Raw genomic sequence first — 26682 nt, forward strand, 5'->3', positions numbered from 1 at the left:
ATCCGGTGGCCCGGGTGCGATTTTTTTTTTCCTACGAACTTTGAGCTCGCGAGGGAACCTGCGCATGCGCACTCGCGAAGGAAACCAGCGCATGCGTACGTGGAATCCGGTAGGGTGGTCAATAGGGTGATAGTAATTATACAAAGCAATCTTTCATCAACTCATCGTTAGCTCAATCGGTAAGGACAGCGTGTTACTAATTGAACCTTGGAGTTGCCGTGAGGGTTCAAATCTCAGTTTATTTAGTTTTTTTACCTTTATAAATAGTGAGGCAAAGCAATAAATAATCAAAGTCTAATTGTTTGTGACCTCTTTGCATGCGTCAAGTATAACAGTTCGTATGTGAGCATGCGCCAGGTATAAAAGTTCGTAGGAAAAAAAAGTTCGCGGCCCGGGTTCGAAACCAAGTCGATGCGCTAGTGCCCTTGGTAAGGCATTAATCCTCATTACCAGGCCCTCGGATAGGACCTTAAACCGTCGGTCTTACTAACAAGCATTTATTGCTTTCTTAGCTGTCAGATAAAATAACCACCACTATCACTACCACTTTATAACTTAATTTGAAACCAAAAGTTTGGAATGAAAACTATAAGGATGGGATAAAATTCCATAGGAGACTTAAGTTTTCAGCTGGTGAAATGGCAGTCGAACCTTTAACAACGACATGTACACAAGTCGCAACAGAAATCCTCGGGTATATATTTACTCGATAAGTAGAATCTTAAATAAAAAGTAAAAATCTTTGAGTGACCGGTTTTACTATACTTATTTTCCCCAATTGACTGTAGTGTTATGAAAACCGTTTGGCAAACCGTTTTTTTTTTAATTTGTAATTCCAATCATAAATATCTTGATTATCAGACAGGCGATCGGCTTGTAAAAGTCAAGGGGTTCCTGACTGACCTAAAGGTTTATGTACTGGCGATATGAATTGACTTTCACCTTACAAAACAAGTTATAAGAAGATCTTGATAAAATTTATTTTTCATTGCATGTCCATCCAGTTAAGTCTTTTCCAAAGATTATATGTGGAGAATATACTGAATCTTAGTCTTTCAATTTGAAATATGTTTTAAAGACTTTTATATTTTTTTAAAGAATTTATTGAATTAAAGGAATATTGTTGTTGTTGTTGTTCAGTTAGCTATTATGCAGAATTTCAATTCTATCCTGGATCATGTAACTAAATTGTACTTTTAAAGCCATAAATTTGATTGCAAATTATATTTGTGATAATAAGATTTTGTACGTGTGTTAGCCAAGCTGAACTTTAAAGTTTCTCTATCAAAGAAATGTTGGTATAATAATGCATCATATTGTATACAAGATACTTTACAGCACGGGTGGCCAACCCGCGGCCCGCGGGCTTTTCTGGTGCGGCCCGCGGAGCATTAAAGAAGTGATAATAAAAATAGCTCATGAATGAAATGCGGCCCGCATAGCAGCGATGAAATAGGGTAAAACATTCACAAACAGCTATCTCTATTTCCATAATTTGTTCCCATCATTCACAACATATTGAATCGTTACGTGGTTGATACAAAACTCCTAAAATTTCCTCTCATTACATTACATTAACGACATTAACACCCGGGGGGGGGGGGGTATTCACCTATCACATACGGGGGTGTGCCACTCTAATGGGTGACTTTGTCACAAAAAAATCCCTAAACATGGGTCCCACTTCTAACAAAAATACCATTAAAAATGGGTCCGTTTCTTCAAAAATTTCAAAATTTCGGGCGTTTGCCATGCAAATACCCCAAAACATCCGAAAAACATCCGAAAATTGTGAAAAATGGGTCTTTTTTCGAGAAAAATTACCCCTAATAATGGGTAGGGGTTTCGAGGCTTGAGCGGCACACCCCCGTCCAAGCCAAATCTGAGTATCCCCCGGGCATTAACATCACTCGCCGTGTTAATTTCAGTTTTTACATATACAAATTAATGTTGTGAATCGAGAAATAAATTATGTTTGAAATGCTATACTTGACTTGAAACTTGCAGCCCTTTTCTCCCGCCGTTTTGTTTTGCACTGATTTTTTTTTTTGCTTATTTTTTTTTGCAAAATTGCAGGTGTGTACATGTATTGCATGAGTGTTTTTTTTTTTTTTTTTTTTTTTGGGGGGGGGGGGGGGGAGATGACTGCCTATGGCCCGCCAAGTTATGCCATTCGTTAGCTGTGGCCCGCGAGCTTTAAAAGGTTGGCCACCCGTGCCGTAGGGGGTAGTTGTCTAGGGGTAATTGTCCGGGGTAGTTGTCCCAGCGGGTCGTTGTCCGTTCTTTCCCTTTGTAGCACTACTTGAACTTTTGCAAAGATTTTACAATCTGTAGATAACATTTCGTTGATATATTCTATTGTATTTTTGTATTGGTGTGGTTTATTGAGATAAAAATCATCGACCATGCAGCAGATAGCTGAAACTGTTCAAGTTACACAGTCAAAATTACATGGCATAAAAATTACATTAAAAGATAAGGAAAACAATTCAAGTGTTGTTTACATTTAGATACAATTTAAAAGTTTTATTGTTAATATATAATTGCAATTTTTTGGAGGAAAATAAAAATTGATATTTAATAATTTACAGTTAATTGCAACAATGACGGAGTAGGTGGCCCACGAAGTCTGATAAAGATTGAACAATAAAATTGTTTCCAGCGGCTTTGTTGCCAAATTTTAGCTGATGACCCTCTCCTATCAAAAGCACCTCTTCCCCTCCCAGGTTAGCAATTCTTGTACCAAGGATTTTTCAAATATACAAAGAAGTGCGCTTATCTTCAATATGTTTCATAATGCCGGTATATTTAGGGATATAATATTTATATAGGCAGATAACAGACTCTTAGGAAGCAGCTTACTATGAGTCGCCCTGGGAACTTTGAACTCTTAATCTGAGATAATTTGTTGGGAAAACACTTGAAAAACTTATGCCTTATCAAATCATGACAGGTCGACTAAATCACCCAGTTATTGGTCTGTAAACTGTGGGTCTGTGGGAGAAACAGGTCAATCTAATAGCATCAGACATTTACCCCTCTAAAGATAACAATCATACTTCGGCGATCTGCCTTTTGAAATCAACACAATTGAACATTACATATATCGGTACTTAAGGATCCACGCAAAACTTAGGATTGAACAACGTAGGAAAGATGTTACTGCTATCACAAACTGTAGTTACTAAGCGTTGGTCTAATGTACTCTATTTATTGATGTGGCACTTGTATCAGGGAGGGGAATGGGGAGGGGTGCAGGGTGTCACCAGTCTTACAGTTTGGATTAAAAGCGAGATCACAACCTCGTCGAGTGAGGTCAGGATAACTCCCGTCTCTCCTCATTTACTTTTCTCTTTTCACTCCTTTACTTCATCAGTTTTCATATTTTTCTTTTCTAGTTTTCAATACAGGCCCACATGTCCAGTGCTGATAAAACGAAATGAATAATCTGAATCGAAGTAAACGGAGTCGTCTGGTTCTAAATTGTTGTTAATTATAATTAATTGAATGATGATTATGATAATTTTTAGAATTCAAATCGTGTAAAACTACGGTCATGGTGATGGTCCTAGTCTGGTGCAGTCATATCAATTCCACTTGTTGAGCAAACAATAGATACATGACCCGTCAGAATAAATTAAAGGAGTTTCATAAAAACTAAATAGCTAGTCAGCACTGGCAAGTATTTTGATAAGTCTCATACTATTGTTGATTTACTTATGCTAATAGCGCCTTGATGACTCGGTAAATACAGAGTTGAACGCCATTTGCTTATAAGACTTTGCATTTGTTTGCTTCGGTAATCACAGAAGTTTGCTAATTGTTAAGTGCATCACAAGGCCAAATGAAAACAAAATTAGGGTGTATGGAAGTCAGGTGACATAACTGTATCAATGATGTACGTGCTATTACCACGATTACGAGGAAAAGAAGTCGCTCTTCAGACTTCACCATAACCGTCAACCACTCATATTTTATATTTGAGAGCTATATTGATCGTCATAGAAAAATTGAATTTTAGACCGTGTACAAACTTTAAAGAAGTAAGTACCATGCATGATGGGTGTTCTATTCTGTCAAATTATGTAAGCAATGATGATTGTGTCTGTATTCTATTTTGTTTCGTAGTTACCGCAGTTTATCTTGTCTCGTTGGGTGTCTAGACGATGAACGACTGTATTGTTCAACTAAGTGAACAAATAAACTTCTTGCAAATTTCTTGCATTGTTTTCTCAAAACAGTGTTTACAGGTGTCACTGAATGATATAGTTATTGAATAATTTCTTTTATGATTTTATTATGTTTTCTATTGGACTTGATGATATTCTAAAATGATTTGACACTCACACGTTTTATGACATTGCTCCTATTGTAGTCGCTAATAATAGTTATTAGCCAAGAAACATATATCGTGCTTCAGCTTATGCAATATTTTTCAGATTTATTTTTTCATTTTTTTCACAGAGGAAACACGTCATAATACTGAAGATGGCGAGGGTTTCGTCCAATAAGTTGATTTGTTGGGGTGTGACCGGTGCGATCATGGCCAGTATCGGAATCGTTCTCATTCCCGTCACAGATGTCGTCATTTTAAAAGTCTTGGAACAGGTAAGTTACAAAACAAGCTGCCCTATTTTATTGAATAAGAAGTTACTCTAGCAATCTAGCGGGTTCGACGCAGTAGAAAGGAATGTCTTTTTTTCTTTTTAGATCTATGATCAATCTTTGCTATTTTGTTTTTATAGTAACGTAAAAAACTTGATGATACAAAGGATTGAAGACACTATACAGTATATATACCATTCAACGTTATAAGCTATGGTGAATGATCGTGCTATAATGTTGACGAACAGACATAATATTATGCTCTCTCACCCATTTCCTGTCAGCTATACATGTTTTGTCGTTTATATTATTTGCTGATGATTCTTCAGTGTTTTTCTCACATAAAAACCCCAATTCACTACTTGAAACCATAAATCTTGAAATGAAACTTGTTGAAGAGTGGATCTGTGCTAACAAACTTTCCTTGAACTTAAATAAAACTCAATGTATGCTCTTCAGCAACTCTATTTCGGGATTGCCTGGCAATGTTTACATTAATAAAACAATTATAAACTTAGTTAATTCGTCAAAATTCCTTGGTTTTATCATTGACAATAAACTTTCTTGGAAAGAACACAACTTATATTTAAGTAAAACACTATCAAGGAACATTGGAATAATCAATAAATTCAAAATGTCGTTTCCTAAATATATTTTGAAAAGTTTGGACTCAACGCTTATCTTGCCTTATCTTAACTATGGCATACTTGCGTGGGGTAATTCGTTTAATTACCAGTTGGACAAATTATTGATACTTCAAAAACGCGTCATACGAATAATCTGCCACACTAATAGGTTAAGCCACACTAATAGCTTATTTTTAGAAAATAAAATATTGAAAGTTCATGACTTGTATAATTTCTTTTTAGGCTGTTTTATGTTTCGATTAAATTCTAAGGAACTTCCTCATGCCATTTCATCGACATTCAAAAAGAATCAAGAACTTCATAATTATCCAACCAGACAGTCTTCCTTTTGTCACTTACACAAACTGAGAACCTTACTAAAAAACAACAACTTTGATTTATACTGGTCCGGTGTACTGGAACTCATTGGACATTTCGCTCAAACAGCTGCCAAGTTTAATTACGTTTAAATATCACTTGAAACATAAACTTCTTCTTCAGTGTGAGAATGTTTAAGGTCATCATGATTAGAGACCATCGGTATTATCAACACTTGTTGGCTGGCTGCACCACACACCCGTTTTTTTTTGTGTTTTTTTCTTTTCTTTTTTTATAAATTATGTAACGAACGTATTATGTAAAGGGAACCTTAATTACAAGCATAATGCTTCCAAGGTTTCCTCCTCATTACTGCAGATTATTGTTAGCATCATTTGTATTTAATGACTTGCCATTAAATCGTTTTTATTACTGTTGTATCTATCAAATATTATGTACATATTTTGTTACCTTGTCTATACCTTACTTTGTAAATTCTTTTCATATGCAGTTAATGTGGAAATAAAACCTAAATAATTTTTTTTTTAAATACAAATACATGTATATGTGAGGATGTTGTAATCCCAAAATCTTAATCCCTCACTCACCTCCTTCATATCTTCCTCTTTCTTTTCCCCTTTTCTTTCATCCTTTTCTTTCTCCTCTCTCTCTGTCTCCCTTTCTCTTTCTCTGCCCATTTCTCTTTGTCTGTCTCTATCAATCTGCTCCCCTCCCTTCTCCACCACCTCTAATTCTCTCTCTTTCTCTCTCTATCTCTCTCTCTCTCTCATCGTCTCTCACCGTCTCTCTCTCTCTCTCTCTCCCTCACCGTCTCTCTCCCTCTCTCTCCGTCACTCTATCTTCTGCTGTCCCTCTCTCCTCACCGTTCTCTCACTCCTATGTAATAGGAGGGAATCATTGTCCCCAGCGCCCTGGCCTACCCTCTATGGGAAGAGGTCCCTATCCCAATTTATTTCCAGTTCTGGTTCTGGAACCTCACCAACCCCGAGGAGTTCTTACAAGGTGGACCAGCCAGACTAGTAGAGCTGGGACCTTATACCTACAGGTGGGTAAACCTCGGACAAAGGAATGTATACAGGCCTACATAATCACCGTTACCCCCACCCCCTCTCTCTTTCTCTCTCTCTCTCTTTCTCTCCAGCTTTCTCTTTCTCTCCCTTTCCCTCTTTCTCTTCCTCTTTCTTTCCCTCTTTCTCTACTTCTGTCTCTCCCTTCCCCTCTCTCTCAGGCACCGTATTCTTTTTTTGTTATCATAATGAGACCTATGTACATGTATTTATTTTTAAAGATTATTATCTGGTGAACCAAAATGTCTAACTCAATACATCAATTGATTTTTTTTTTAGGAAAATCAAAAAAAGGTATCAGTTTTCAAAAATATCACAATTTTCCTCCTTTTTACTTTTTGACACCCCCATTCAAATTGGTCTGGCGACTCCCCTGAAAATGTTGACAATTAGGTAACAAAATTTACTTGTTGGACATCGATCTCTATCACACTCTTAATCAAGCATATGAATTTCCATTCATACATTTAATTGATTATACAATTAATGATATATGTAATAATAATAATAATATTTAGCTTTCATGATGACGATGTATCTCTATAATTATCAAATAAAATCACACTCTTTAATTTCTCAACCACGCACCAGGGAGTATCGTCCCAAGGTGAACATAACTCATTACGATAACCGGACAGCAAGCTACCTCAACATGAAGAGTTTTGTCTTTGATCTGGAGATGTCTGTCGGTCCCGAATCAGACACCTTCACCGCAATCAACGGTCCTGTCTTTGTGAGTACATGACTGTGGCAAATGAAAGACATATCCCTAATACGTAACATACAAGTAGAGTCCTTCTCAATTTCCCATCCAAATGGCACCTGAAAACCTAATTTGGCATATGTGTCTTTATTTTTGCTAGTCCGAAATCTTTATGTGTAGATTGCAACCTGAAAATTTGATGACCTTTCCTCTCTTTTTGATTTGTCAGAATTTGGTACTGACTTCTGTGCCTCTCCCTCCTGCAAAAACATAGATCCTCCCCTTCATAGTGGATTTTGGATGAGTAGAAATGGCATCTTCCATGTTTTTCACTCAATGTTAAAAGGTCCACGGAGCCAAAACCAAGTTGTTGAACATTTTGTCTCGTGAAAACTCATCACTTATCTGAACTCAATTTTAAATTAGGGGTGGTATTTTTGTTTAGTAAATTCTTATCTCGAATCACAATTTAAAGCTCAGTCCCTTATCGAGTATGCATAATACTCAGAAACGTCACAGTGCTTTAGTAGTCAAGTTTTGAACCATCAGCGTTCCTTCCATTTGATGACATTTCCTCTTTACCTCAAAGACTATTGCCCACTGGCTCAAGAACGCCCCGGACTTGGTGCAGAAGGCTTGGAAGCTCATTCACGAGCTTTCCAAAGCAGATGTCATCATAGAACTTTCAGTTGATGGCTTCGTCTGGGGCTATCCGGACAAGTATTTGGAACTAGCCCAAAGGATTCTTGGTGAAGAAGTCGTTCCTTTTACCAACTTTGGGATACTATTGGGGGTAAGAGGTTTCTGTTGTGTTCATATTGTCTAGAAGTCGCCGTTTCTCTTTTTACAATCTGGCATTGTCCATCCTTTGTTTTTCTCTCTGTTCCAATCTCTCTGTCTGATTGCCTGTCTTTCTCCTCTTTGCTCTTCGCCCCTTCCCCCCCCTTTTCCTTTCTCTCTCTATCTCTCTCTCTCTCTCTCTCTCTCTCTCTCTTTCGCGCCCTCTCTCTACCTATTTCTCCCCCTCTCTTTCTTTCCACATTCTTTAATCCCACACCGGTCTACCAATTTTAATTAATTATTGTCAGTACTCCTTCTCGCTCTAAGTATATCCTGCTCTCTCTCTCTCTCTCAGTACAATACTGGTCATGATGGTATTTTGGTCGAAACAGGTGTCTGCCCCCTCTCTCCTACCAGTTTCATTTGTTTATTTATCATCCCTTTTCGCTTTATTCCATCTCACTCTTTCTTATTACAATAATAGTTAATATGATGGACATCTCTTTTGTGTATACCGATGATTGTTTCTTTCTCTCTCTCTCTCTCTCTCCCTCTCTCTCTCTCTCTCTTTCTCTCTGTCATTTTCATCCTACCTCTATTGAAACGAGTGTCAGTTTCATTTAAAATTAATAACAATAATAACTACATTTATGAGGCGCTTAATACAGGCGTTTCTAGGCGCACAGGTGGTACTGCATAATTCAGTTAAATTTTCAACATGGTCAATAGCTTAAAAGCAACAAAATAAAATATTACTAATACTAATTACTAATTTATCTCTCTAATTCTACCCTGCTCTTTCTCAGACCCGACAAAAGTGATGATGGCATTTTGGTTGATTCAGGTGTCTGCCCCCCCCCCCTCCCCCCTCTCTCTCTCTCTCTCTCCCTCTCTTCATTCTCCAACCAGTTTCAGTTATATATTTAACTAATACTCATTCTCGTTTTAATTCTCTCCTGATCTTCTTTTCCGTACAAGTGATGGTGTTTGGTCGGCGCTTAACGGTGCCCCCCCCCCCCCCACTTCCCTCAAAAGTGATGATGGCACTTTGGTTCATTCAGTGTGTTTGCCTCCCCCTTTCTCTCTCACTCTCTCATTCTCCAACCAGTTTCAGTTATGTCAAGTTTCAAGTTTTACTGTCCACATTTTACAGAAAATATAGACATACATATATAATAAAAATTATACAATTCAATTGTAGTATAAATGAGCGCATCTCAATGATTCTCAATTCATATAATAGATTAAGTAGAATGTGAGGAACCTATTAAAAAGCAGTGCTTGTATAATATAGGTTCCTGGAAAAAATAAGTAATGTAGATGAAAAACAGTAGCAGTAGAGAAAGACGTAATTTAGAGGAGAGAACTTAAAACACACAAAAAGGGACATTTGTATACAAAATAATGCATTAGCACCAATACCCAGAGTCACCCGGTTAAAATGCGTAGTCAAAATGCGTAGTCATCCGAGCAATTTAGTAAGCATAGCACAAAGTAATTTGTTTTCATACATTACAATAACGGAACATGCATCATTAATGAACAATTAAGATTAGCATTGCAGAAAAAAGGACTGTGGGGAGGGCAAACAATTATATTAGATGTAAGAATTTAAAAGAAAAGTTCGAAGTTTGCGTTTAAAGGTACTATGTCCCATTTGCAGGCCAAAAAAATGAAAAGGTTAAATTCCAACGGCATTTGAAAGACAATACTAATTTAGAACTTCCCTAGAGAAAGGGGGGGGGGGGGGCTTGAAAATGTCTTTAAGTGGGAAAATAACGACTATTAGTTTTCAAATCGACTTAGTAATAATAGTAAGTAATAGTCTGATTTTTCAGACCATTGTACCGAATGGTCGTTCGTTTTATGCTGCACAAAGATTTAATCAGTGTATTTTCGGCCATTACAAGAAGTGGGTTATTGATGTAGACAAATGCTCATGTACCCTTTACAGCTCATTTTATGTATGTTATTACCAAAGATGAAAAAGGGTCAGTCAGTCACTCAATGGTGTCTGACAGTGAAGTCTAGCGAGTAAACGGGTTTCCTTGCATAATTGGAATATTAGGACGCTGCTAACGTTTAAATTTCACAGATAGAGCATACATGACATATTCATAATTCCTGCACAGTTCTACAGAATTTGATGTTGGCTGCAAAAGGGACATAGTATCTTTAACACAGTCTTTTGAATGTTAAATCTGAGATACACGGTTCTACATGTTATCAGTGTCTGTGATATGATGTAATACTGAAGCCCTAAAATTATTGCGCTTCAAAATGATCAAGAAGTGCCTCAAAAAAGTAAAAATCTTTGAGTGACCGGTTTTACCATACTCGTTTCCCCCAATAGACTGTAGTGTTATGAAAACCGTCAGGCGAACGGTTTTCAAAATTTGTAATTCCAATCATAAATATCTTGATAATCAGACAGGCGATCGGCTTGTAAAAATCACTGGGTTCCTGACTGACCTAAAGGTTTATAATTATCATTGCATCATGAGCTAAATCAAGAATATGTTTTCAGAATCTGAGACAAAGTTACCGGATCCCTTTAAAGCAATTTAACGATGGTGCTTTCTTAACCTCCGAATCCAAACCATTCCAAAAAGAGGGACCGGTATACATGATTGTTTTGGGGGCAAAAACTGTCCGGATTGGGGGGAGATGGAAATTGTCTCTTTGTCTTGTGGGATAGGAGTAAATAACGCTGTTCAAAGCGAACATAGGAGGGAATATATTGGGCAAATTATCCTTGCTTAGCTGATACATGAAAATTCCGAGGAAATAAATGTTTAAATCAGGTACTTTCAGAAAACGATTTGCAAGAAATAAAATTTTGTGTGGGCCTGGAAATCTGCCAGATTTATTATTCTTATTGCTCTCTTTTGGATCATAAAAATTGAATTGATTTTTTTTTTTTTGAACAATTTCCCAACGCTAGCACCCCGTAATTTAGATACGGTAGCAACAGAGTTGAATATAATATTTTTAAGACATGAGATGGAAAAGAAGATTTCAACTTTTGTATTTATTACACCTACGTTCCTAGACAACAGTTAGCATAAATGATCAATTTGATTTTTCAGTCAATAAAAAGACTAAGAAATTTAGTGGAGTTTATCTGGGTTAAGGGTAATCCATTAACCAAAACTGGTAGCTCACATAGTGTATTGCTGAAAATCATAAAATTAGTTTTGTTCAGATTCAGGGATAATTTGTTTGTTTGTATCAATTCAACTACAAAACGCAATTCAAAATACAGGGAATCAAGAAGAATTCTAGGATTGGGATGTGAGCAAAAAATGCTTGAGTCGTCTGCAAAGTGTAGGAACGAAAGAACCATGGATGAATTTATGAAATCATTTATATAGATAATAAAAAGAAGCGGGCCCAAGAGAGCCTTGTGGTACCTCACAAGTTATTGATCAAATACTTGAGTTACAATCATTAATAGAGACAAATTGGGTTCTGTTGGTAATAATTAATAATAACTAGCTCTAATTCTCTCCTTCATGATCTTCTTTTAAGTACAAGTGATGGTATTTGGTCGGCGCTTAACGGTGTCCTCCCTCCATCTGTCTCCCTTTCTGACTCCCTTTCTGTAATTCTTAAAATCCCATCTTAATTGATACCAATATATATTCTATCTTGCTCTTCTCAGTATAACAACAGTGATGATGGCGTTTGGTCGGTGTATACCGGTGAAGATGATCTTATGATGCTCAATCAAATGGATATGTGGAACAGGGAGAAGTTACTACCTTGGTGGACTACAGACTACGCCAATGCCTTGAATGGAACAGGTCAGTAATATTGGTGATAGTGGTACTAAAAATAGTGTTAATGAAAATAATAATAATCAACCAATGAGAAACATATAGCTCTACTAATTAGGCTTGATAAGGAACAATGAAATAAGAGTTTGCTTTTCGAACATTTCGCGGTTCTTTTTCATACTTTGCCAATTACACTACTATCCGATACACCCGATTTTTCATAGACTCTTTTCTGTTTACTTTCAAAAGGGGATGCAACCAACATACCCGTAAAAACAACCCCAAAATTGATGGTGATAATATCGATAATAATTTTTAAAAATCAAACAAGAACGACGACAACAATAGTAATAACAATAATGATAATAATAATAATACAAACAATAATAATGATGGTAATAATAAAAGAAGAGGAAAAAGAAGAAGAAAAGAAGAAGATTATAATTATGATTATGATAATAATCATTACATTCATACAGCGCTTTATACTAATTTCTCTGTGCGCTTTATTACTATTACCCCGGTTTTAAAGGCACACTGTCCTACTTGTAGCTACTTGCTCCCTCTATATAGAAAACTTCCCCAATCGGTGCCTGTTGGTCCCCCATGATCCTCTTTTTCTTATGTTAAATGAGAGCAGAGTTAATGAGATAGCCACCTGTCACAGTGGCCTCGCTGGCTCGCTGGGTGGTCTAATCCCTTGTAGCTGAAGTAGTAAAGCCTACCTTTAACCGAATTACCCTGAAAGGCGCCCTGCCCTGGCATTCAAGGAATTTATCTTTCCGGGTACCCATTTATTTCAAGTGGGTGGAGAGTGGTAAATGGACACCAATGTTTTGCCAACTAGTGCCATATCAGTGATTCGAACTGCATACCTTGCGATCCATAGTCCGATGACATACCCACGAGACCGGCCACAACACCTTCAGGTACCCGTGGCGTCTCCGCCTAGATAAATATAGTATCGAAAATAATATCGCTAGTGATATTCGTTTGTCTCGCAATGTGGTCAATAAGGAATCTAAAAGTTCACGACGTTTCGTGCGCTACTGCAACACTTCGTCAGGTGATAAAAACTACTGTGAGCACCTGACGAAGTGTTGCAGTAGCGCACGAAACGTCGTGAACTTTTAGATTCCTTATTGACCACATTGCGAGACAAACGAATATCACTAGCGATATTATTTCCGATACTACATCCGCAATCAGGCGCGCCGGAAGCAGTTTGGGATTGGGGGGGCAAACATTCCAGGGGGCTCACATTCCAGGGGCAGTGACGTAATGAGAAAAAAAGTTCGGAAGGGGGGGGGGGGGCAGACGAAAAATCTGCATCACCACCAGTCTTACACGTTACATGCAGGTCCCGCGAAACGTTTTTCAAAGTGGAGTATTATTGATCAGGTAGAGCGTAAATTGGCGTGGGGTCCAGGGCATGAGCCTCGGCAGGGGGTCAAGGGGCTGAGCCCCCGGAAGCTCAGGGGTTTTAGGTATTTAATTAAGGTCAGATGAGCATCCAGGGGGCCGCCTTAGGGCCCGTGGTGGGGTCCAGGGGGCAAAGCCCCGGAAGCTCAGGGGTTTTAGGTATTTAATTAAGGTCAGATGAGCATCCAGGGGGCCGCCTTAGGGCCCTTGGTGGGGTCCAGGGGGCAGAGCCCCCGGAAGCTCAGGGGATTTAGGTATTTAATTAAGGTCAGATGAGCATCCAGGGGGCCGCCTTAGGGCCCTTGGTGGGGTCCAGGGGCAAAGCCCCGGAAGCTCAGGGGTTTTAGGTATTTAATTACGGTCAGATGAGCATCCAGGGGCCCGCCTTAGAGCCCTTGTTGGGGTCCAGGGGGCAGAGCCCCTGGAAGCTCGGGGGTTTTAGGTATTTAAATACGGTCAGATGAGCATCCAGGGGCCCGCCTTAGGTCCCTTAGTGGGGTCCGGGGGCAGAGCCCCCGTAAGCTCTGGGGTTTTAAGCATTTAATTACGGTCAGATGAGCATTTTTTATACCTTATTTGTGACATTGGCAGGTCACTTATTTTTTTCTCCGTCTTTCTTTCTTTTTCTCTTTAACATACTTTTTCAAAAAGGAGGGGGGGGGGGGAGGGGGGGGGGGGCTCGAGCCCAGCCACTTTGCAGACCATGACATAAAGGCTTCTAAATAAGCGTATTTCGCCCGACTGTAATTTGGGAATTTCTTATTTTCCAACAAACACATAAGAAGGTATGACTTACAAAAAAAATGGAGAAAAAATGCCGGAAAATCATGTCACAACATCAACATTTGTATATCACTTGTTTCGAATAAGAAATACATCACCCCCCCCCATCAGTACGCCAACGTTCAGGGGCTCATGTCTTCTCACCCCTATAACAAAAAAACGGACACGCTTTCCCATTCTCGCACAATATGTCCACGATATGCGCGTATCGCTATTATAGAGACCTCCATTGATAAATACCGTATAGGTGGCATGCGCAATGTTTATGAAATTTAATTCCTGTGAACTTTCCTTTTTCTTTGAATGGAATTGTATATGTGATTTAATTCAGGTTTTTATTATTGTTACGTTCTTTTGGATTAAAAATACAAACCATGTTTACTCCTTTACTGTTTTTTTTGTTTTTTTGGAGGGGGGGGGGGCGTTTTGGGGGGGGGGGCAAAAATGCGTTTTGCCCCCCCACTTTTTTGACTGGGGGGGCAACTGCCCCCCCTGCCCCCCCACTTCCGGCGCCTATGTCCGCAATGAGTAATATATTTAGCATAAATATAGTAGTTGTCAAATATTATTATAAACTTGTTTATTTTTTCTCCCCATTTCAGATGGGACGATAATGCATCCATTCGTAGACAAAGATGAAGAGGTGTATGTTTACTCTACCTATGTGTGTCGGTAAGTCTAACAACTCCCTAGGGAATGGAAATCAGCTTTTGTGATTTTGTCATGATTAATTAGGGATGACTTTGTTTTTGAGTGGAAATTCACGCTCATATTAGTGGAATCCACTCCCAAAAGATAAGTTAACCACTACTTTGGGATGGATTCCACCTAGTTAACTTTATGGAGTGGAAAACGAGGTGATTCTTAGAGTGGATTTTAACTTCTCTGCATTAAAAGAAAAAATGTTCAGGAATCACTGTCCAAGTTTAGCGTTCATGACAAGCATTTGATATTATATTCCTCAAATTGTACAGAAGCTGCATCATAAACGAGTACAAACCCATTATACAAACTACGTGATGCTGCGATTATTGTAACCCATACGAGCTCTCTCAATGAAAAGATAAATAGAGGAGGTGGTGTGGGCGTGTGGTTTAGCGGAATAACTGATTTTCTTTGAGCTGTTATTTAATTATTTAAGCAAAATTTTGTTTGAATTATTTGCAGATCTGGCTTGTTGGTGTTTAAGGGGTACCGGGAGTTTCGTGGTATATGGTTGTATTACTTTAGCGCACCAGAGTACCTGTATGCCAATGCCAGCATCTACCCCACTAACATCGATTTCTGCACCCCTGATCAGACTACCTGCCCCCCTACAGGATTGATCAATGTCAGTGAATGCTATTTTCGTAAGTAAACATTAATAATATGATTAACGTGGCCTCATTTGCCCAGAGTAGCTATATAAGTATCAATACTGCTGTTGCTTCCTATTTCATTATACTTCCTTCCCTTTACTGTTTCAGTATCATTGCTTTTTTTTCGCTACTGCTTACCGGATTCTTTACTTGACTAATTCGTGATTTTATCATTTAATTATTATGATTATTTTTTGTTTTAGTATTATTAGTATTGTTTGTTGTTTTTGATTTTGTTTATATTTATTTTATTCATTTGTATCTGGCAATAAATAAAATACAAAATAATTCAGGGAAAAAAAAAATGTTTTACAAGTTTAGATAATGCAATCTCTGGAACGCCAGGGTTAGAGAAAAAAGTTATCGTAACTAGGGCATAAAGCCCCCTTCCAATAACCAGTTTTTGTTAACATAAAATACATTAAGTTCGGTGTCTTCACTCAAAGGACATTAGAAATGTGTATAAATAGATTATACCCACTCTGAGACAAATCAAGAAGTCAACAAATTTTGTATGTGCGATTGACCGTGGTCTTTATAGAGAGCTGATTACCATGATAAACTCTTTATCAATCAAACTGGTCAGCAAAGTAATTATAATGAAAACATAACAAACAACAATGAATGCAAATCATTACTTAGAGCATTATATGTCGAGAGTGATCCGGCCGGGCGACAAAGTAATATCTTTTGACTAGCCGTATAATTTAACAATTCTTCTATTCGCCTGGCCAAGCGAACGGGGCTCCTTCTCTTGCTGGTTTTGCACAGACAAGAGACACGCATGAGCGAAGGTGACTTCCCGCCTGAAATCCTGAGCGTTACATCCGGCATTAGCCAGGCAATCTCAGCTTAGGCCCAAAAAAAAATTTGGTTGTCCTCGATTGCTTTTCTGGAGTAGGGGCGGGTGGGTGGACGGATTTTAATTATTTTTTTATTTTTTTCTTCATTTTTTGTGTCTTTTTTTTTTTTTTTTTGTCTCCCCCCATTTTTATTCTTTTATTTTTTGTATTAATATTTTTCCATAAAGAAATAAAAATTCATTGGGATGTCAAGCATTTAAACAAACAAAGTCTATAAAACACTTTAATATGGTAAAAGACTAGTTTAATGAATTATATACACTTAAAATATTGTATCAAACCATATTATGTTTATGTAAATTTATGATGAAGAAAAGAAAAAAGATGCAGAAACCAATATATCAAATCAAGACCAACACAGAAAGTATTTTTGGCTTCGAAATACAGCACCTTTTAAATCCCCACTGTACTACTTATAGCTACTTGTGCCCTCTATATAGCAAACAATGCCTAATCGGTGACCATTGGCCCCATGATCCTATTTATCTTATGTTAACTGAGAGCTGATTTGATGAGATAACCACCTGTCCAGTGACCTTGCAGGGTGGTCTTATCCCTCCTGTAAACTAGTATAGATAGGCTTTAAAATGAGTTTAAAAATGCTCAGAAACTGATTTGAATGAACGGCATTTTGACATAGAAAAATAAAAATGGCAAGTTTAATAAATACAGAATTGCGTACTGAAAAGGCCAAACTGGCAACGGGACGCATTTTGATCCTTGCAAAATGCATAAAATGGTATATTTGGCATTTAAGAATGCTCCCCCCCAAAAAAAAAAAAAAAATAATAATAATATTAATAATAATAATAATAAATAAATAAATAAAAAAATACGAGAGGCCCGAAATGACCAACCAAAAACGTGGTGAGCCTAACGACTTCCCGGTTAAGACCCTGGGCAATACTGATTGTATCCCCAGCGTACGGACAAGTCAGGCTCGTAAAATTGTTTAGATACCGCAATAAAAACAATCCTCTAATATCATAAAATTTTGTCTCCCCTTCCTAACAGACCGCTTGCTCTAGTTTTACATTAAGACAACAAATATATGTCTTATATCTGCGATTATAGGCGTCCAAATTCGCATGAATGCCGCGAAATGGACGAATTAAATGCAGACGAATTAATTCACCTGATGAACATCCAAAATGTATTATGTTTCAAAATATAAACAGAACAGTTTGTGTTTTCTGTCTTGAATATTTCGTAAACAGAAGCACCTATTTATCTGTCATCACCACATTTTCTCTTTGGGGATGATAGACTTTTCGATGACGTCATTGGCATGACACCTGACTTCAATGTTCATGGAGTAGAGGCTGAAATTGAACCGGTAAAAAACACGCTTAATTTGCCTTTTATATATGTTCTCCTTTTTCTTCATGTTCTAATAAGTCCTTGTTGTTATTCATCAGCTTTCCTCGTCTTCTCCTTCTTTACTTTTTTTCTTCATCATTACTTCTTCTGCGCCTTTTAAAATGTTAATTTGTCTTTGTCCATCCTTAGAAAATATTCGATATTTATTATTCTGTTTGATATATTTGTTATTATTGTTACTCTCCATCTCGATCGGATTCCATCATTCTGTTCTTCGTATACCCTTTCGCTTTCTCATATGTTTATGTTGCTTTTAATGCATGTACATATTCCATGTCTTACAAAATAGAGACTGTCAGGCGCGGATCCACGTGGCGATTTTTCCGGCCTGCCCCCACCCCCCCAGCCCCAAAAACTGTTTTTTTTAAAATAGGGTAAAAATGTAAATTTAACCTTTTTTAAAACAAAAAACGAAAGCGGCCCCCCACCCCCCCCCCCCCCATAAAAATAATAATAATATTTTCGCTCACACCAAAACAAAATTAGTGGTTCTCCTTTCCATCACCCCCCCCCCCTCCCCTGCGTATTCCCCGGTTGAATGAATCGCTGCTAAATATTTTCTAACGAATTGGCCCCCCCCAAAAAAAAAAAAATATGTGCTCCCCCCCCCCCGCTTATTCAACGGCCGGCTAAGTCGCCGCTAAATTTTTTCTCAAGATTTGGGCCCCCCCCCCCCCCTCTTGTCGCCGGCTGGATCCGCCCCTGGAGACTGTCTACACCATTACCAATGTAATCACACTCAATGAGACCACGTGTTATACAAAATTGAATTGCTATATATTATCGTTGAACCTATTACTAAATAATAATTTAAAATACATAAAATATAATCGTTAAAGCACAGGTTTTGAAATCAATCAAATTATTTTCGCCTATTGGACATCAATGATAACAATGAATTAGTGGTATACCTTAAAGGTATTACAAAGTTTTGGTATGGGGTCATGAGTTTGGTTCAAATTAAAATATAGGAAGCATATGCGTTCCTACAATATTCATTGATCGTTGTCCCGGTTGAAATCGAGTCTAAAGTTATGAAATTATAAATAATAAACTCTTTATGTTGTATAGCTCCCTCTCAAGGTCAAGATATTAATTTAGCTATGAAACAATGTTTCTTGACTAAAATCGACCGATTAGCTATTGCCGTTTGGAAATAACATATCACAACTACATATTCTGAGATTTTCATGGTCGCAGCTACCATTGTACGGCCGTAGGCGCTATTTGAAATTTATCAAAATTTATTTTTATATTCAATTTTTCTCGAAAACAGAAGTGTTTTAGGGGGTAATTTTTTTAGTGCTTATAATACATCCACAGGGGCATCCAAATATATCAAAATTGTAAAGATTCACTATCCACCCAATTTTCAAAATTTCCCAAAACTTTGTATTACCTTTAAGAGTTATGACTAATATTTAGACTACTATGTCACCAAGTGTTTTATCATGATTATAATTGTATTTTCCTCAGTTATCTGGCGTTACATTCAGAGGAAATCTGCGGGCTCAGGTGAATTTCAAGGTTGGACCATATGATTTTATCCCGTGAGTATGATGATCATCTTGCCTATGATTAGTCTTATTCGAAAATATAAACCTTCATTAACCAAACACATGTTTATAGTACGATTCGATTTATATTGAAAGATAGTACTATACTTTGATGTGTCGTGATTTAGTCATTGTTGGTCAAACAGTTTTTGAGCGTCAAATAACGCCGGGCTGGAATGCACCCCAGAGAGTGGAGACTGTGCACACAGTCTGTGCGGGCAAGACTAGTATTCAATCCAATGACCGGTGTAATGTAAAGCGCTTAGAGAAATTTTGTATGAAGCGCTATATTATAGCGGAATATTATTATTATTATTAGTGAATGAATCACCGGACTAATGAAGCTCATTTTATGGGGTTCGGCTCGAGTCTCTGCCACCGAATCAATGACCTCTAGCCAAAACATTAATCTACATTTGCCGCTCTCCACCCAGGTGATTTACATCCTGTCCATCACACAAATGTCCTTTAGCTCTTACAGATAAAAATGTAAAAATGTACTTCATGTTTGTTTTACGTACACTGGAAGTCTACAAAACTGCACTGAGTGACTATTTGCGACTGAGAGGTGAAAGAAAGAAAAATGATTAGAAATAAATGCTGTTCTTTCACATAGAGAAAAAATGATTGTTTATGTTGTTTAACCTTCTCATTATTGCATTACTCTTTCACTCCAAAAAGCTGAATACCATGCAAGATGCACCGCCTTTTCATAAAGGCTCTGTACCTCATTTGAATATTAAATTACTTTGAAATTCTTTGTGTGATTCCACTGCCTAACCACATGTAATATGCTCACCTTTTCGACTTGTACTTCTCGTTACTGAATACTATTATAATCATACTTCAGTTGTGTTTGTATAATTTAGGAATTATATAAATTCATTTAAATTAATGGAATCATCCAATAATTGCTATAAAAATAAACTTTCATGATGAGGAGATGGTACTGTGGTTATATTTGATACGAAGAGGCCACAGAGAACAGATGATGAGAGTTTCAGGCCAACAATTTCTTTTTTTCTTCTTCTTCATTTGATCAATCCCCAGACAAGCAGAGCATATTAGGGACATGTATCTTCCACTGATATGGTTAAATGAGGTGAGGATATAACCATTCTAATAATCATCTATTTTCTAAGGAGTATTTTAACAATCTTTTTTTTTTCAACGCCCGTTATTTCTACAATTTTGTCCGTGAATAACATTTACATGGGAGCCGTGACGGCTCAGTGGTAGAGCAGTGGTCTCGTAACCGGGAGGTCCCGGGTTCGAAGCCAAATCGATGTGCTATAGTGCCCTTTGGTAAGGTATTACTCCTCATTACCAAGTCTCTCAGAGAGGACTTACAAGCATACACATGCTTTCTTAGCAGTTAATTAAAAAACCAATCAAGGTTATTAAAATACACATGTTGTTGTTGTTGCTATTGTTTAGGTTTATAGGCGTTCAATATTCAGGAGTGAATATTTACGCCTCTTCTGTTATTTTTTTTTATTTTTCATTTCAAATTACATTTCATTTTTTTTAATATACGGTGTGAGTCAAAAAAAAGTTTACACCTAGAAAATTGCTAATTTAAAAATCATCTATAAACAGTGAACTATTATAAATCTTATGAAAGAGTGTATAATCCCGAATCATTTAGTATCATTTTGTGTGGTATGTGTTCACGCTTGGATGAACAGGAGACATTGTTTGCGAGAGTGCAAAAATCGACTTGCGCCAAAGTTGCTTATGTGATGTTTGAATAACACAATTGGGATTTGGGTATTAATTCGGTCTTTGCAAATCCAAATAACGTCCCTAACAAAATTAATAATGCCACACATATTAAATATCGAATATAAAAATCAACGAACATTTGTGCGAGTGTGTGTGTGTGACTTTACTTCTGCAAAAAGCATATGCAATGCATTTCATTTGATACATTCGATTCTTTCTCTCCACTCCTCTTATCCCAACATTATACATACTGTATAGGCATCACAAGTCGATTTTTGCACTCTCGCAAACAATAAACAATGAACCTTCTGAACCTTCTGAATTTGGAGTCAGCAGGGCGGTATTCCGCATGTCGCTAACTTGTATGGCAGGTGGTACATGCTAAAGTGTGTTTCTAAAGTTCTCAACAGATGTGGCTATTACAGACTGCTGGTCGAGTGCGTTCCATGCTCGTCCAGTTCTTGGGAAACAGGAGTATTTATAAACGTCCTTTCTGGCAAAGGGGATTTCTATTGAGCATTGGTGGTTTCTTCTTTACCTTGACCCTGTTGATACTTGTATGTAGTCCTCTTGCGTTAGGCCAACCTTTCCCTTTTTGATTTTGTACAGCATAACTAAACGACTTTTTCCCCTCCTGCGTTCCAGTGTTTCCCATTCTAGGCAGGTCTGTATTTGTGTGACACTGCAGTCCCATTGGTAGTTTCTGGTTACGAAGCGTGCCGCCCTCCTTTGAACTGCGTCCACTGTATCAGGCGCGTAGCCAGGGGGGGAGGGGGGGGCGTTCGGGGCGGTCGCCCCCCCCCCCCCATAAAAAAAAAACGCCGGCCAAAAAAAATAAAAGAGAGAAAAAAAGAAGAAAGGAAGAGGAAGTAGGAAGAGTCGAGAACGGTACAACGAATTTGAATTTGAATTTGATTCGGTTTATTGAAATAAAAGAACATGCAGCTGGGAAGCTGAAATTATTCAATTTACAAAGTCAATATACAACACAATAAACGATCAAAATATGAATGATTAAAACGTACGACTTTAAATCATGCATAATGAAACAAAATGAAAATCAAATATTACATCAAAATCTAAATATATAACAAACATTAATTCAAAATCTAAATATGTTACGAATATTACATAAAAATCTAAATATATTACAAATATTACGTTAAAATTTAAATATATTACAAAAATTGTCTTCTTTCTCCAATAATTTATGAACGTCAAAGCTTCCGCGCTTCGCGCGGGAGGGGGGGGGGGGGAACTGAATTCAGATATGGATTAAGAGTCGAGAACGGTACAACGAATCGTCTTCTTTCTCTAATAATTTATGAAACGTCAAAGCTTCCGTGCCTCGCGCGAGAGCGGGGAAACTAAATTCAGACAAGGATTTAGAGTCGAGAACGGTAAAACGAATCGTCTTCTTTCCCTAATAATTTAATGAAACGTCCAAGCTTCCGCGCTTCGCGCGGGAGGGGGTGGGGGAACTGAATTCAGACAAGGATTAAGAGTCGAACGAGAATGGTACAACGAATCGTTTTCTTTCTTTAATAATCTAATGAAACGTCAGAGCTTTGGGAACTTGATTCAAACAAGGATTAAGAGTCGGGGACGGTACAACGAATCGTCTCCTTTCTCTTGACTAATGAAACTGAATTTAGATAAGGATTAAGAGTCGAGAACGGTCCAACGAATCGTCTTCTTTCTCTCATAATTTAATGGAACGTCAAAGCTTCCGCGCTTTGCGCGGGAGGAACTCCCCTTCCTGCACCCACCCCCCCCCCCAGGGAGCGCGCTACACGCTTCCCGTGCTCACTACCGCCCCCCTAAAATGAAATCCTGGATACGCGCTTGCACTTTATTAATTTGCCCTACCCTGTATGGATCCCAGGCACAGCTTGCGTACTCTAATACTGGTATTACCAGGGTCTTGTATGCGAGGGCTTTCACATTCCCTGGGCAAAACCATAGATTTCTCCTGAGGAATCCTAACGTGCGGTTGGCTTTCATGGCTGTGTTTTTAACATGGTTCGACCACGTCAGTTTACTGTCTATTTCTTCTCCCAAGTATAAGGATGAGAGCTTTTCTATTGTAAGTCTTGTCCACAAAAGATACAATCCCTTGTCAGAGGTTTTTTCTTATTCGAGATGATTATCACTGAACACTTGGAAGCGTTGAACTTTATGTTCCACCTATTATATCTTGCCCCGACTCCAGAGATGTAAGATCCGCCTGTAAGGAGTCTGTGTGCATCTCATTCTCTACTTCCTTGTATACCAAACAGTCATCTGCGAATAGTCTGGTTTAGCTTTTCAGCAGGTCTGGAACGTCATTGATATACATCAGGAACGGTAACGGCCCGAGCACTGTACCCTGGGGCACCCCGGATAGAAATTGTTGATGACATCCTACCTTCACAAGTCACTCTCTGTGTGCGGAATGTCAAGAAATTTCTAAGCCACCGATGTATATGGTGTCTAATCCCGTAGTAAGCTTTTCCAGTGGTTGTTCATGTGGAACCTTGTCGAACGCTTTAGCAAAGTCCAAGATGGCCATGTGTACCGAGTTACCCCGGTCAAGTATTCTAGCAACATCATCGATCGTTGAGATCCTGTTCATCCAAGCGTGAACACATACCGCACACAAATGATACCAAATGATTTGGGATAAAACACTCTTTCATGAGATGAATAATAATTAACTATTCGTAGATGATTTTTAAAATAATTAGCAATTTTCTAGGTGTAAGCCTTTTTTTTACTCACACGGTATAGATTTGGATAAATTGGATTTATTAAAAGTTAAACTTTTTATTAAATTTTGAAGAGGTCAATGGCTGGTGAGAAAAATGCCTATCGGCTATATTTTACGTCCAAGGACATTAAACAATAAAGAGTAGTCTCGCCCACAAAACCTACAGAAGTTATCATGACTATCGATTAGCTCGTTACATAACTACGTTTAAGACCCCTCCCCTCTCTTCTCTGCATGTCATATTTTAATTTTAATTATCAGTTTTCTTTGTCCTTTTGTCCTTTCTGTCTCTTAACAGACGATAAGACCCATGTCAATTTTATGAATATCTAAATATTACGTACTTTATATTATGTATATCTATGAATACTTATTTATTTATTTATTTATTCCGTTTTATTTAAACAGGGTAGCCCCGTCAGTAATCACAGTACTGTTTTCCAGGGGCCCCTGTAAACAAAATAATGCAACATATATGAAGATACAAACTACTTGAACAATATAAACATCATCGAAAACATCAATACATAGTAACATATAACAGAAAATAAGAGAAGAATAAGAGTGACTAATGAACAAAGCCGTAGTAAGAATATTAAATTTCAATGAGCAATTTCAAATCAATAAAAATATACTCTGATTATTATCAATTATCTGTTCAGATTTTAACATATACCATGTCAGTCATTATATTATTGTTATTATATGTACATGTACAGTCTGTCTTTGTTGTAACAATCCTCAGATCAGAATTTTGCACCTAATAAGAAAATATTTTATCATAAATATCATTATTATTATTATTATTATTATGATAATAATAATCGTTATCATTATAATTATTATTTCTAGTAGTAGTAGTATAAGTAGCAAAAGTGGAAGTAGCAGTAGTAGTAGTCGTAGGAGTAGTAGTATAGTTGTTATTTGGTCATCGTTGATGTTGTTGGTATCATCGTTCATTTTCCAACCTTTTAAATCTTTGTTTTCAGAGCGCGACCCTCCCAGTGGAATATACAGACTTGTATCATAATTACGTCCAGATCCCCCAGTATGTGGTGCTCACGGTCATCGTCCTACTCGTATCTGTAGGGGGTGGGATCGTTGTCGGACTCATCAATTTTCTCATCTGGCGAGCATGGAGAGCGAGAAAAGACAGATTGATGGATGAAGAGAGCAAGGTAGCACCATATTCTACGTTTCGAACACCCCCCCCCCCACCCAATTAAAAAAACAACAATAATTTCTTTAAAAATCTATACAAACAAACACCAACAAATCAAAAAATAATAAAAGCAAAGCAATTAAATTGTGGACATGAAGGATAATCGTTAGAAAACAGTGGCGTATCTGTGAGGACACAATGTCCTCCTCCTCCCCATGTAAATTACAAATAAATCCTCCCCATATGAATGCCTTTTAAAAAGGAGACAACACATTCTATGATTCAATATGTCAGTTTGTTTTAATTGAGCATTTGTATTTATCAAATTGTTTATTTCAATGAATAGATTTGATTAGAGCTACAGGTCTGTAATAAAAATGCACGAGGAGTTTCCCTTCTAATGTCTTGGGAGCCTCAAATTTTCTAACAAATTTGATGGCAAATTTCACTTAAACTGGAATGATGTGAGTAGGATGTCATATAACACTCAACTCTGCCAGGATTTTCAAAAGGATATGTGTTTGAAGACGAATATTGATGATAGAATCCAAAACTTGGGTTTTGTGTTGTACGCAGAAAACCTATATTTTGAATTCTTCCATCAATATTCGTTTTCAAACACATTTATTATTTATTATTATTAAATGACATCTTGTTTCATATACAATGGAATGTTAATGTTTCCCATCACATTGTCTCTTCTTCTATCAAAATTGTGTTTCATCTTAGGAGCAACGCTTTGATATTAATTATCGATTTTTTTTTCCTCTCCTTTCTTTGTTCTTTCTCATTTCTCTTTCTTTTTTCTCTTTCTTCTTTATATTTCTCTTTCTCTTTCTATTTTCTCTTCCTTTTTAAAATCTTTTCTCTTTCTCTTTTTCCTTTCTTTTATTCTTTTCTCCTTGCCCTTATCTATTTTTCTTGTCCTTTTCTCTTTATATTCCTCCTTTGTCTTTGTTTGTGTGGTCTGTTTGTCAAAAAGCAGCATCTCAGTTCCACCAAGAATACTGAGGAGGTTGAAAGCAAGGATTATGCTTCTGTTGTTAATAAAGTCGTTTAATCAGCGGTCTCCAGAGACACATCAACCGAGAGACGTTCGGCATCGTGGCTTTTTGCTCCGTATGCCACTGGTTGAATAATAGTATTAATATGTTCTGATGGTAATAGTGCTACTATGTTCTGATGCATAGTGACGTAGCTTTGGACTTTGGAAAGGGCATGATGAGGGCAAGTGCCCCCATTCGAATGACAAAATAAACTAACGAAAGAAACGGGAAAGACAGAGAAAAGGGGAAGGATAGGGGAAAAAGTGAAGCGATATGGACACTACCTCTCCAACATTCCCCCTCCGACTTTATCCAGTGACTGGTCGCCGCCCCTTTCAATTGCCTAACTTACGCTGCACCATGCACTGCCGATACTTCCCCAAAATGATACACATTATATTATTGCAATGTAAATTAAAGACGTGTGTTCTTGATGAAACCATTGCTATATAGTCACAGATCAAGGACTTGGAAATATAAGGGGCACCCGCAAGTGATGGGAGTTGCGCTAAATATTGAGAGGATGTATACTCCTTTAAACCTCTCTCATGCCACCATATTATCATCGTGAATTATAATTATTTTACTTTTATATGTGTCTCTCGAAAGACAGGGCATGAAGCGAAAAGAAAATTGAGAATTAATTGTATTTATACTTCATGACTTTATTAGCGAGACGAAAAATTAAATGCGTTTATTTTTGTTAAGAATCAGTATTTAAAAAGAAAAGAAAAAAAAA

The 26682-nt window shown here is 37.5% G+C and overlaps 1 protein-coding gene across 1 annotated transcript; it reads left to right on the forward strand.

Annotated features, from left to right (window-relative positions):
• Positions 1 to 4468: 4468 nt before the first annotated feature.
• LOC100889403 (lysosome membrane protein 2) lies at positions 4469 to 26682 on the forward strand. Its single transcript, XM_030983188.1, has 12 exons — positions 4469 to 4608; positions 6458 to 6615; positions 7229 to 7370; positions 7930 to 8133; positions 11785 to 11926; positions 14707 to 14776; positions 15272 to 15453; positions 17543 to 17661; positions 19182 to 19255; positions 20312 to 20363; positions 24725 to 24913; positions 25883 to 26682. Exons 1-12 carry the CDS (start codon positions 4489 to 4491, stop codon positions 25955 to 25957), a joined length of 1527 nt encoding a protein of 508 aa, XP_030839048.1. The 5' UTR covers positions 4469 to 4488; the 3' UTR covers positions 25958 to 26682.

The sequence above is a fragment of the Strongylocentrotus purpuratus genome, unplaced genomic scaffold, assembly GCF_000002235.5.
Source record: "Strongylocentrotus purpuratus isolate Spur 01 unplaced genomic scaffold, Spur_5.0 spur5_scaffold_13, whole genome shotgun sequence".
NCBI classification, from domain to species: Eukaryota; Metazoa; Echinodermata; class Echinoidea; order Camarodonta; family Strongylocentrotidae; genus Strongylocentrotus; species Strongylocentrotus purpuratus.

Excerpts from the sequence above, each read along its gene's own strand:
- LOC100889403 (XM_030983188.1), top strand. The coding sequence starts at position 4,489 with ATGGCGAGGGTTTCGTCCAATAAGTTGATTTGTTGGGGTGTGACCGGT. Across the intron at positions 6,616-7,228 it reads CTGGGACCTTATACCTACAG|GGAGTATCGTCCCAAGGTGA; the intron begins GTGGGTAAACCT and ends ACCACGCACCAG. Across the intron at positions 24,914-25,882 it reads TGATGGATGAAGAGAGCAAG|CATCTCAGTTCCACCAAGAA; the intron begins GTAGCACCATAT and ends GTCAAAAAGCAG.